This window comes from Callorhinus ursinus, unplaced genomic scaffold (assembly GCF_003265705.2).
Source record: "Callorhinus ursinus isolate GAN/ISIS: 27379988/994484 unplaced genomic scaffold, GSC_fseal_2.0 scaffold9, whole genome shotgun sequence".
Taxonomy (NCBI): domain Eukaryota; kingdom Metazoa; phylum Chordata; class Mammalia; order Carnivora; family Otariidae; genus Callorhinus; species Callorhinus ursinus.
In genome coordinates, this window is record NW_027397071.1 from 10,439,671 (window position 1) to 10,451,400 (window position 11,730).

Consider the following 11,730-nt stretch of genomic DNA (forward strand, 5'->3'; position numbering starts at 1 on the left):
GGGAGTGACTAAATCCAAGGACCCAATGAAGAAAAAAATTCAGCTTCAGAATGGCCAGAACAAGCACAGAGCAAGGAAAATTAGCTTGAGACTAGTGGATTTTAGGCATTTGCACATCAGGGAAGCTTAAGTGAAGATTTCCTTATGATGGCTTTTCTTTTCCTGATCCTTGTGATTAAAAAAAAAAAAAAAACCCTCATGGTTTGTGTATTATAAAATGCTTTAAGGTCAACTGCTCTATTTGAGCAAATAGAACTCAATTTTTGCAACATGCTGAAGACAACCTTCCCTACCCTGAATACATTCTACCTGTGCAATACATTATGGATCAAGACTATGTAAAAGGAATTTGACTATTAATGCTCTGATAAGCAGAATGGATTTTAAGTCGGCTATGTAACATTTTTCAGTTTTTATTCACTGTCATGCTTCCTGCAGTAACACATGGTGATAGCCAGTGATCCTAAAATGAAAAATGCCACTTCAGTAGTATCTGTGAAGTGCTGTGGGATCCCACAGGATGGAATTTCAAAAGAAATTTCAGGAAGAAATGTTTCCTTTTCCATAAAAACAAGCTCTTCCCATAATTAGATTAGTTGCTCAAGGCTGACTACGGCATTTCCACGACAGAATCAGATTAGGACCATAACTAAATTCTAAGTCCATTCATTGGCCAGGGATGCCTGGGTGGCTCAGTTGGTTGTGTCTGCCTTTGGCTCAGGTCATGATCCCAGGGTCCTGGGATCAAGTCCTGCATGGGGCTCCTGCTCAGGGGGGAGCCTGCTTCTCCCTCTTCCCCTCCTCCCTGCTCATGCACTCTCTCGAAAATTAAATAAAATCCATTAGATGGCCACTATAACCAGTGAGAACCGGCCAACTAATCAGTTGTGTAATCCAGGTTGCACCCTGGAATCAGTTGAAAAATGTGTCAACTGCCTGTCTGGGCCTCATCTTTGCTCAAACTAAAATCTGTGTTCATCAAGGACAACTCTTTTGGGGAAGATAATTGAGTACCATTAAGCTTTTATCCCCATTTCACCTTTTAAGCAAAAAAACCAATAACCAAGAACCACCCAAAAGCTATTGCCTTTGGTACTCTCAGGAGTTCATTCCCAACTACTACTCTTCACCTAATCAGAGCTTTAAAAAAAAAAAAGTAAACAGCACCAAAGCCCTATGGCAGTTTAGCTCTTGAAATTGCATGCAAGTTTTAGAGTGTTTATTTTTCCACACATGATTTGTAGCTTTCATTAGATTCCTGAAAAGAAGCCCATAACTCAAAGGTTAAAAAACCACTGCCTCAGAGGAACTAAGGCACTAAACCCAACAAACAGATTATAAATTGGGCATTAAAATGAAGATTTTATATTAAAATTTCAAGATTGATAATATACTAGCCCATGTATAGTATTTAACTGCAAATGGAACATTAGAAAACAGATGAAAGATATTAATACACGAAAAGATGGTCATTTCAGTAAGCTGGATGGAGGCTGCTATTTATAACATTCTATCAAAAGCTTTTCAAGTTTGCTCACGTTGTAAGAAATAATTGAGAAGTCTTTTGCAGCCACTTGTTTTCCCAGTCTTTCAGGAAGCCACTCTCCAAATTAACTATGCAGATATTTGGCAACAATTAGTACTATTAACACGTTCTACTGCTTAAGAAAATGTTCAAGAGCAAACATTAAAAATCATAAATACAGCCTATGATAGTACTTTCATCTCTATTTGAAATAAATTCTTTCCACACTTTACCTAAAATACAGTTCAATTAACATTTCAGGTGGAACTATATTGAGTAGCACCATTAATTTAAGTATGCTAAAAATATTTTCGATGTAAGATTAATCTTTCATTACTTGAAAATATTTTCTATGTCTAGTGTCAATTCACTTGATGCTCAAATAAAAGGCAAGATGACTGATCTACTTTTTAAAAAAAAAAAAGCATAGCATTTTTTCAGAGAGGAATTCCTTCATTTAATGAGATTTTTCTGGAGTTAGGTAGGTACAAATGTTAAGCCCACATATGAAGGACTTTTCCAAATATGCTTGTTTGCCCCATTTAACACTTTTGCAAGGTGGCTTCCGAGTGCCCATCTAGTTGGCCAATATAAACAGTAAGATAAAACATGTTAATACGGTATACACTGGAACACTCACTTTTAGTCTTGGCACTGACTGAACACATCACCTTGCACCTCAATTTCTTGTTCTAAAAAAAATTGGGTATCTTATAAAACTTCAAGTCCAAATTTTAAATGATTCTAATATGTAATCCAAGTGCAAAGTATCTCAATAAGCACCTTTGATGTGAAAACTAAGTCATCACCCAATCGAAAGAACCACCTAATGACACACAGAACACCCACTGACAAAGGGAACTGCCGATATTAAGAACTCTAGTAAGGATTACTATCACCTATGTCCAATTCTAGTCTACACGTTTAAAATTCACTTGTCATCTGGGCATTGAGATATCCATCCCTCTACACAAAGTGTGACTCTAACACTGTATCAATTTCCACAATAAAAATACTTTAAAAAAATGTTGACAAATGGGGGAAAAGCCAACACCCAGAATAAAGGATTTTATCCAGTATTTATTCCACACTCATGATCGTTCTCTGTAATCAGAATACAAGTCATAAGAACAATCTATCAAATGATTTGTTGATAATCTTAAATAATGCAGCACAGCATTACTTTTAATACTTCTGTTCTAGATTAAGTTTAAAAACTCAAACAGCAATCTTCATTATCAATAAAAAAAGTTTTGAATTTTAAAAAAAGGACACTATATCAAGCTGTCTCATAATTTAAGTTTTTCCCCTTTATAAAAATGCTTTGGAAGCTTGAGGCTTGAATCTATTTCTCTACTCATCTGCCCCACCCTCTCCCAATTTCACGTTAGTATAAGGTTGCTGCAAGAATGCTAGGCTTTAGACATTAATTTTTTCCTGTAATATGGTACTTTAAAATCTGAGAAATTCAAGAAAAAAAGATTACAGGTCATGTATTTTTTCAAATAAAAAAGGAAAACTAAGTGAATACATTTTAGGCATACTAACAGTGTCCCTTTGAGGTAGAATGCTAAAAGGACTTTTGATCAAATCACAGCCTAATTGAAACCTCTGCGTCAGAAACTAACTTGTCACGAATCTCTCTAAAGTTAACTGTGGAGAATATTAAGTGTAACGCATTTTCACAAGAGCCTTCCAAGATAATATACAGTGGACAAGAATGTTAATCCTACAACTGCTGCCTTCATGGACACTGAAAGCACAAAATTCTCCTACAAAAGACATCCAAGACCCATTCTCAAAGTCTTTAGCATTCTATTATGAAAAGCACATCCATGCTAGCTTCAGTACACAAACCATAATCCCACACCTACGAAACAAAAATAGAATTAGTGGCAGTTTATTGCCTTATACAAATTTAACCAACTTGGCAACCATGCCAAAGGAATTAAAACATTTTCAGGACATATGTACAGACTGTACATCTCAAAAACAATTGAACAATAAAAATGCAAGAACAATCTGTGCATCGTGTATCAAACTCAACAATTGGGTGAAAACATCAATGCAATAAATGGGATTACAAAGGCACTTCCCTACACAAAAGAGGAAATGAAAATGCAGCCTACGGGGAGCTTGAAGAGTGCGGAACTACTGCACAATCTCAACTTGGGAGGAAGAAAAAGAAAGCAGATTTAATCAAACATGTATAGGATTCAATGTGATCCACTTTTACAAAAAAAACTTCACACAGTCTCATCTTTGTTTTTATGTTGTTTCTCTTGGCTCTCTGGCTCTATACTTTGGCTCCTTCGACGGTCGTGTTTGTCAGACTGGTCCTTACTATCACTGTGGTCTCGTTTGTGGGAACGTTCTTTGCTTCTGCTACGCTTTCTAGACTTCTCTTTGCTGGGGCTATGTTCCCGTTTTCTTGATTTTTCAACACTGTCAGTTCTTCCTTGACTGCCACTTCTACTTCGTTTATTTGACTTTTCTTTGCTTTCATTCTTATGTTTACTTGACTTCTCTTTGCTCCTGCTCCTGCTCCGCTTCCCTGCATTCCTACTTCTACTCCTACTTCTGTGTTTCCTGTCTCTGCTTCTGCTCCTACTGTGCTTTTTCTCCTTCTTGGACTCTTTCTTGTCATCTCTATGCCGCCTATCGTCCTTATCCTCTTTGTGTTTCTTCTCTTCTACCTCACCCCTGCTTCTCCGCTCCTTGGACCGCTCCCTGGACCGCTCCCGCTCCCCCTCCCGGTCGCCGCCTCTCTCCTTATCGTGGTCGCGGTCCCGTCGTCTCCCTCGCTCATTCTCCTTCTCTCTCTCCCGGTCCCTGTCCCTCCGGTCCCCTTTCCTGTCCCGACTTCGACTGCGGCTTCTGTGCCTTTCCCTACTCCTGCTGCTCCGCCTGCGTTCCAATCCCCGATCGACACTTCGGGATCTCCGCCTTTCCTTCTCCCTTTCTTTGGCTTCACGCTCTAGCCGCTGGCGTTCTTTCTCTCTTTCTAATTCCCGATCGAAACTAGAAGACCCGTGGCCCTCCCGATGATGGCTTCTACTCCTTGATCTTCTTGGGGACCTCCGTGGACTCAGTGATCTCCTTGGAGACCTAACATTTAAGCAAGGAAGAAAAAAATGTCAACGAAAATGTCAACATATCCTAAAAATTTAACTTCCACATTACTTATCTAGATCCCCCACTTACACAGACATGTTAGGAACAATTAAAGGCCCTGAAAGGCACCAAATGATCTTTTGGGGTTAAAAGCGACAAACTCATGGAACGAACAGCATACACAGCATTTCCTGAGAATTTGCCACTGATTTCCAAGGACCTTGGTAAAAAGCCTATTTTTAAAGTAACTCCATTAGGTACGTTACCTTGAACGCCTGCGTTCGATGTGTCTGTCTATTTCCTCAGCACCTTCCTTCCCATCTTTCTTGATTTTTCTAGGCCGGGTTTTAATCTGTTGATCAATATTCTTCTGAACTGGAACCGGAATTCTCGGAAACAGGGTAGAAAACCACTCCAGTTTTGTGAGAAAAGACCGTAGCATTTCTCCAATGGTCATTACACAGCCTCCACCAGCCTTCACATCTAGGTCCTACAAACACACAAAAGATATCCTAGCCGTCAAAAAAAATAATTTCAACATATACATGAATACTATACAAATATTACCATCTTTGGAATCTCAAATACAAAAAAATTCTAACAAAAATTGTAATTTGTGTACCCTACTAATCTGGTAATGAATGATACAGAGAAATATTTGGGCTTAGTGTGTGCATGCAGGTGAGAACAAATCCTGCAGCCTCATGGGCATAAAAGAGCACTGATCTCACTCAGTTAACAGGAATATGAAACAGCCCCTTATATTACTAAACTCTGTGGAACAATAAACTTAAATTAACATTCCACATACCTACTAAGTATGTATTTCTTTCTGTGGACATGTTTGCACACATCATTCCTAGCACTGTAGCCTAACTACGTATGAACTACTTCAGACAATCCTGTCTAAAGATTATCTTTTAACAGCTCTAATACATAATGAAGCCCTAATAAAACTGGAAGCAATAGCAAACCAACTGCCATGAAGCAGTGAGGTTTCTAATTTAGAGTTATGTAGAAAATAAATAAATGAACAAATAATTGGAAACGCATAATCCATGATGACCATTGTCTCTGAAAAGGGTCATTACCGCATGAAGGCCTTCTTGCTATGCCCTCTCACAGCTCAGGACATGTTAGTCAGCTATTGTCAGTCCCAAACCTATAGTGCAAGCACACAAGGAAAGTGAGATTTGTTATCTAAACAGGAAAACAAGAGCTAAAGGTAAAACTGCTTGCACTCACACACATTTAAGTGTTCAGATATACAGTATTTCCAAATATAATCGCTGCAGATATCTAAGGAAGAAAACAATAAGTTAGCTTAAATAGAGATCCTCAGGTTTGTAAATACAATAAAAAAACAGATTAAATAGAAGCATTCAGAAACAAACCTAATACAATACCAATTATGAAGAGGGACATGCTTTTTAAATATAGAAGGGAGAAGTGCTTTGGCCTAAAAAATCTCATCTAAAAAGAAAAACAACTTTAAAGACTGTGCTTTATCACCTGATACATTTTTTTGCTTCTTCAGAAATATGAATAATTCAGTAAACAGCCCCTGCCAAAAAATGCAGACAAAAATTTTCCATTTCTACAAGAGTGAGATGTTTTTAGATGGGCACATAATAACACACTTAGAAAGATCTCTATTAGAACTACCCTTTAATTCAACAAATTCTTTGGGATAAATGTTTTAAATGGGACTACTGAGGCATGGCACTCAAAGTTTACTTTATGACCCTTAAAATACAAAGTGGTGGGGGCATATGTATGGATAATACAGGTATGTATTAAGTACCTTTTGAGATCTTGGACTTCACTGCGTAAGCATCTTAATACATATATGATTTAAATCTGACACAGCAATGTTTCTGAAAGTAACTTTTGTTTCCTGAACATATGTAACAAGCTCAACCTTGTTAAGCTTGAGTGGCAAACCAGATTTATAATTAAGCAAAAAGGGGCACCTGGCTGCCTCAGTCTTAGAGCATGTGACTCTTGACCTTGGGGTCATGGGTTCAAGCCCCCCCACTGGGTGTAGAGCTTACTTAAAAAAAAAATTTTTTTTTTCAATTAAAAAACAAGAATCTAAAGTACTAATTTTAAGGCTTTCTTCTGGCTTTATAAATAACATATTAGGAATCAGAAAGCTAGAATTTTGATCATTTTGAATAAACTCTAAACTCTCACCCTATTTAAATCCCACCCAGCTCTTCAATTTTGTACTTCTACGCAAGTGGGAGTATTAATATGTGGAAGAAGTTAGAGCGTGGAGAGCTGAAGAGTTCCAAAAGAATAAAGCGCTATAATTAGTACTGTATGCGCATGTGTTAACACCTCAATCTTGAGCACGGCCCACTTAAAAAGTCACTATCAACTTTACAAGTCAAGATCAATGCAATATACAAAACATAATTAGAAAAAAATTTCAATAGTTATCAAAACCATCTAAACAATTAAGAAATAAGAAAATTAGGAAAGTTAACCTAAGATATATAAAATCCACTAAAGTCTTAGTAAAAGGACAGCAATTCCAAAAGTATGAGTGAATTTAACTACAGAAAATTCTGAAAAACATTAAACTTCCAATAAATAAAAGATACTAAAAACATGAGTAATCAGAAGAAAACTCATTATTACCCTTGTTGACATACCTCTTCATCATCAAGGAAGGATTCAAACCAGTCCCATAGATCTGTAGGGGGCTGTGTGTACCTAGAATTACAAAAGATCAATTAGCCTTATGTGATTTAAAATGATGTATTTAATGGAAATGTAGATAAATGCATGCTTACCTTATATACATAAATCCAAGGGCTCTAATATATGGAGAGTCTGTGTGTGTTATGAGACCCATCACTTGCTTTCGAGTTAGCTTCAGAGTAAATAATTTGTATAACAAGCAGAAAGCTGTAGAAACAATTCCTCCTGTTCCAACACCTCGAACCTTTAGGGGAAACAGGTAAGAAAAAGTAGTAAAATAACTGACAGATATTTAACACCAACTGATTAATCCTATTAGGTATTAATAACAAGACATAATCCAGAACTAAGAATGGAGCATTAATAAAACAGCAACTTTCTAACCCCATTCACCAGACACTTGAATTTAGATAAAAACAAACTTCTAAGCTTTGCCAACTGTCATTTGAGTAACTGTCACTTTTAGTTTCCTAATTTTAAACTTAGTTATCAGACACAGAAAAACTGAAAAATGCACGTACTTCTACTTACCCCTCCGCACATCCCCGTTTGGCCTGCTGTTTTCCTGCTTCCTTTCTCCCACGGCTCAACATGCGTGACCTGAAATAGAAAAGAGGAACACAACAAACATTCATACTTCGAATTTTTTTTAAAAACTATGATTAAAGTAAACCCAAGTCCATAACAGAGCAGCTTCTTCCAAAAGTTTGGAAGCTGATTTTGACATGATGCATATATTTTGTTTACATACATTATGTAAACCATCTTTGAAAAACTGCTTAGCTTTTAAAAAGCACCAATAAAACTGCCAGAGTTTAACAAAACCGCAACAGTTTTATGAGCAGAAATCCCATTAAAATAGGCTTTGTAGAGAGCTGATACTTGTGGAGCCAACAGATTTCTAGGAGTCTCATATACTTGTAAAAAAATATTTCATAATGTATCAATTTTTTATTTTATTATGAGTTGTTAAAAAAACTTCTCATTTTAAAATGTATTTAAGGCTCCAACTTGAAGCAAAAAGTACCAATGAAGTTTTAGTATTTATTTCAAAAAAAGATTTAATACCTTTAACTTTATGGTGATTTAAAATTCTACATCATAAAATGAAGAAAAATGACTTGAAGTATGTATGTTAAAACAGTAGCAAGTTACTTCTAATGCAAAACTATGGAACTTTATTTGTATATATATATATTTTTTTTTTTTACCATGAACAGGCATTATGTTCATTCCTGATTAGAGATGAAATTACAAGGGCCACACCTACACAGAACATTCTTGTTAGTAATTTATTTTCAGCCTAATTATGTGAACCAATTCAATTTTTCCCCAGAAAATAAACTATTAAAAGCTAAGTGTGACTAGTCATCATATTATGTACAATTGATACAGTATCATCTTTGTTGAAGTGAGTACCCTATAAAAACCACATACTTTACCTAAAAATAGCAAAGAAAGAATTTTAGCTCGATAACATATAACTCAAGGTCTTTTAGAAAGATCTGTATTTCTTAATTTAAAACAAAATCAAAATAAAATCCTGTTCAGTATGCATTTCTAAAACTGTATTTTTGCCCACCCATGGCTGCATTTTTAGTCTGTGGCTTCAGACAGAAAAGCATGCATTTAAATTTAAGCACTACACTATTATGCTCAGCACTGCTTTACGGTTTCATTTCCTTCCCCCAGTTTGCTGTATGAAAGATGTTTCAATTCCTTAAAGGCTAGCCAAAGGGGCGGATGCAACACGAAATCAAAACTAGAAGCCTACATATTTCAATGATCATTTAATCTGGACATCTTGATAACGAAGCCTGGATCTTTAGTTTTATAACTAAATTTAAATAATTTCTAGTACAGTCTTAAATTGTTTCAAAACACAGTATCTGTATTTGAAAACAAGCTTTTCCTCTATCACATTAACATCTGCCTGTATTATTAAACAGAACCTGCTACAAATAAAGCAGGAACCCAATTTTCAGTTGTTTGAAGTTTACTACACAAAGCTAAGAATATTCACCGTATACTGTATTCATGCTGAAAAAGGCCTTACCTTTTAAAAACTAAAAAACCTAGTTCATAGTATTACAATATTCTTGTAAAAGGATAACAAAATTTCAGTGTACTTTACATACCCAAAGTTGAACTGTTTTCTCAAAATATGATTTTCTATCAAAAAACAACTAGTATCTCAAAATCCTTCAATAACCTAATCGCTTAAGGGAGTGGGGTGGGGGGAGGTCTGTGGACAAAATAGAACCTAAAAGCAAATAAAAAGAATTTCCTCTTGCTAACACCTCTACAGGTATGTTCAGATCACAGAAAGTACTTTATGTGTTCTGTCAAATGTTTTAAGAGTCAAATACACAAGACAAATGGTATTTTGTTAGATGCTCTAGCTAAAATATTTAAAGATCATTAAGACTGTTATTAATATTCCTTAAAATATTAATTAACCTTAAGAGGCCTGGAAGATACTTTTAAAACTACATAATTTGCAGGGAAGTGGAGAAAACCTATCTAGTTGGTGTAGAAAAGCCCAAAACCAATGGCCAAAAAATACCTAATTAGCCGTTCATTTAACCAGGGAAATGCATTTATGGCGATTGAGCATGATTAATAGTGCATACCTCTACCTGCGACCCTGGGCTGCTCCGAGCCTCGCTGCAAGACTGAGTCAATCCTGCTAACGAAACAAGAACTGAGACAAGAGTGCAGTGAGGAGGCGCCAGGTGAGCTCCCCAGCACAGCCAAGCCAGCACCGACCCTGCCGCAGAAGCCCAGGGCCCAGATAATCCTGAACAAGCCCAATGCACAAGTAACTGAGACCACTTACTCCTGACTTCCTGCTGGGAAAATTTCCAGGCCTTCTGTACACCTCTTGCCCTGGCACCTCTCCACCCTCAACCCTCCCACCCCCACCCGACACACGCACTGACCATTTCCCTGTCTGGATCGGATTGAGAATACCAACAACACGAGGCCAACATTGAAGTCAATGCACGCCCTGGCCCAGGGTGAGCGGGAGAAGCACCAACGAGTTGGCGCTGAGTAGATCCACGTCAAAAGGAATAATTTTAAAGCTGTAAACTGGAGAGGATTCAGTTACTCTTTTCTCCCCTCCCCCACCCCTCCCGTCCAACTCCCCCCAGGGGTGGGCAGGAGGTTGGGGGAGGAGAGTTCAATTGAGGCGGGCTCTCCCAGCCCTAAAAATCTGAAAAAGAAATGAGAGGGCGGCCCCAGTCTGACCCCTCCCAGGCGGACTACTGACCACCGCTCCCCCACCCAACCTTCCCGCACCTACAAACGCTCAGATCTCAAGGGCCGCCTCCGCCCGTTTCCTCTAACCCCTCCTCGGAACTTAACCCGCCCGCCCCCTGGCCCCCCAGGCCTAGACTCTTCGTACCTTAAAGTAGATCTCGTCCACCACCTCGTGGTAGGTCTTGAGCTCGTAGAGCTGCACTTTGAAGTAAGGCGACGACAGGATATTGGTCAAGATCATGGGGTTGAGGTTCATAGTCTTCTCGTTGCCCCACAGCGGCAGCACATTTCCCTGCTTGCCCGAGACCGCCGGCTTGGTGGCGCCGCCGCCGCCACCGCCGCACTGCTGCTGCTGCTGGGCCGCGGCCGCGGCCGCCTGGTGCTGCGGCTGCGAGTTGCCTGTCAGCGCGGGGCTGTTGTTAGCCATGTTGCGGCGGAAGGAAGGAGGGAGGGTGAAGGGAGGGGGAGGGGGCCAAGCTCGATCTCGCTCTTCGGGACAACGGTCCGGGACCCTACTCCATGGAACGCCGTCAGGAGAGGGGGGCCACCTCGCTGTCCCCCAGCTGGGTGAAGGAGGGCAACGGGGACGCCGACAGAAGGACCCTGGATCGAAAGCAGACGCCGAGACGCGGGCCGCGAGAACTCCCGGCAGAAGGCGAGCCGGCGGCCACGGAGCGCGATCTCTTCCGCCAACTGCCCCTGGGAACAAGATGGCGGGCCCGGCGGATGTGACGTCGGAAGCCCCAGAATTCCAAGCTGAGCCGGCAGCCAATCAGACACGCCTAGCTGGGCTGGAAATTCCTCTTCCTAGTTCCGCACGTTCTCTGCACGCTGCGGTAGCTGCGGTGGTTTCCAGTGCCCGACTCTTAGGAGGTTTCCCCTGGGAATTTGGGGGCAGCGGAAGGGGTTGAAGGCCCAATTCGTATGTTTTAGAATCTCGGTTGGGGGCCTAGTTTCTCCTCTTGAAAGCCGGGCAGGAGAGGGTTCGCATGGATATATGCTTGCGAATTCGTGACTCTGGCTTCTACGGAGTATCCTAGTCTCTTGGGTTCACAATTTTAAAGAATCTCTGGAAGGGATGATGTTCAGGACTTCATTCCTCCATGTGATTCCGATGC

At 39.5% G+C, this 11,730-nt stretch overlaps 1 protein-coding gene across 1 annotated transcript; it reads right to left on the reverse strand.

Annotated features, from left to right (window-relative positions):
- Window positions 1-3,409: 3,409 nt before the first annotated feature.
- Window positions 3,410-11,371, reverse strand: PRPF38B (pre-mRNA processing factor 38B). Its single transcript, XM_025872321.2, has 6 exons — window positions 10,758-11,371; window positions 7,880-7,948; window positions 7,441-7,592; window positions 7,300-7,360; window positions 4,906-5,129; window positions 3,410-4,633 (listed from the first exon to the last, which is right to left on the reverse strand). Exons 1-6 carry the CDS (start codon window positions 11,037-11,039, stop codon window positions 3,772-3,774), a joined length of 1,650 nt encoding a protein of 549 aa, XP_025728106.1. The 5' UTR covers window positions 11,040-11,371; the 3' UTR covers window positions 3,410-3,771.
- Window positions 11,372-11,730: the final 359 nt, after the last annotated feature.

Coding starts and splice junctions, on each gene's coding strand:
- PRPF38B (XM_025872321.2), bottom strand. CDS start 11,039: ATGGCTAACAACAGCCCCGCGCTGACAGGCAACTCGCAGCCGCAGCAC. Junction 7,361..7,440: donor CTTGGATTTATGTATATAAG/GTAAGCATGCAT, acceptor TTGTAATTCTAG/GTACACACAGCCCCCTACAG. Junction 4,634..4,905: donor ATCGAACGCAGGCGTTCAAG/GTAACGTACCTA, acceptor CTTAAATGTTAG/GTCTCCAAGGAGATCACTGA.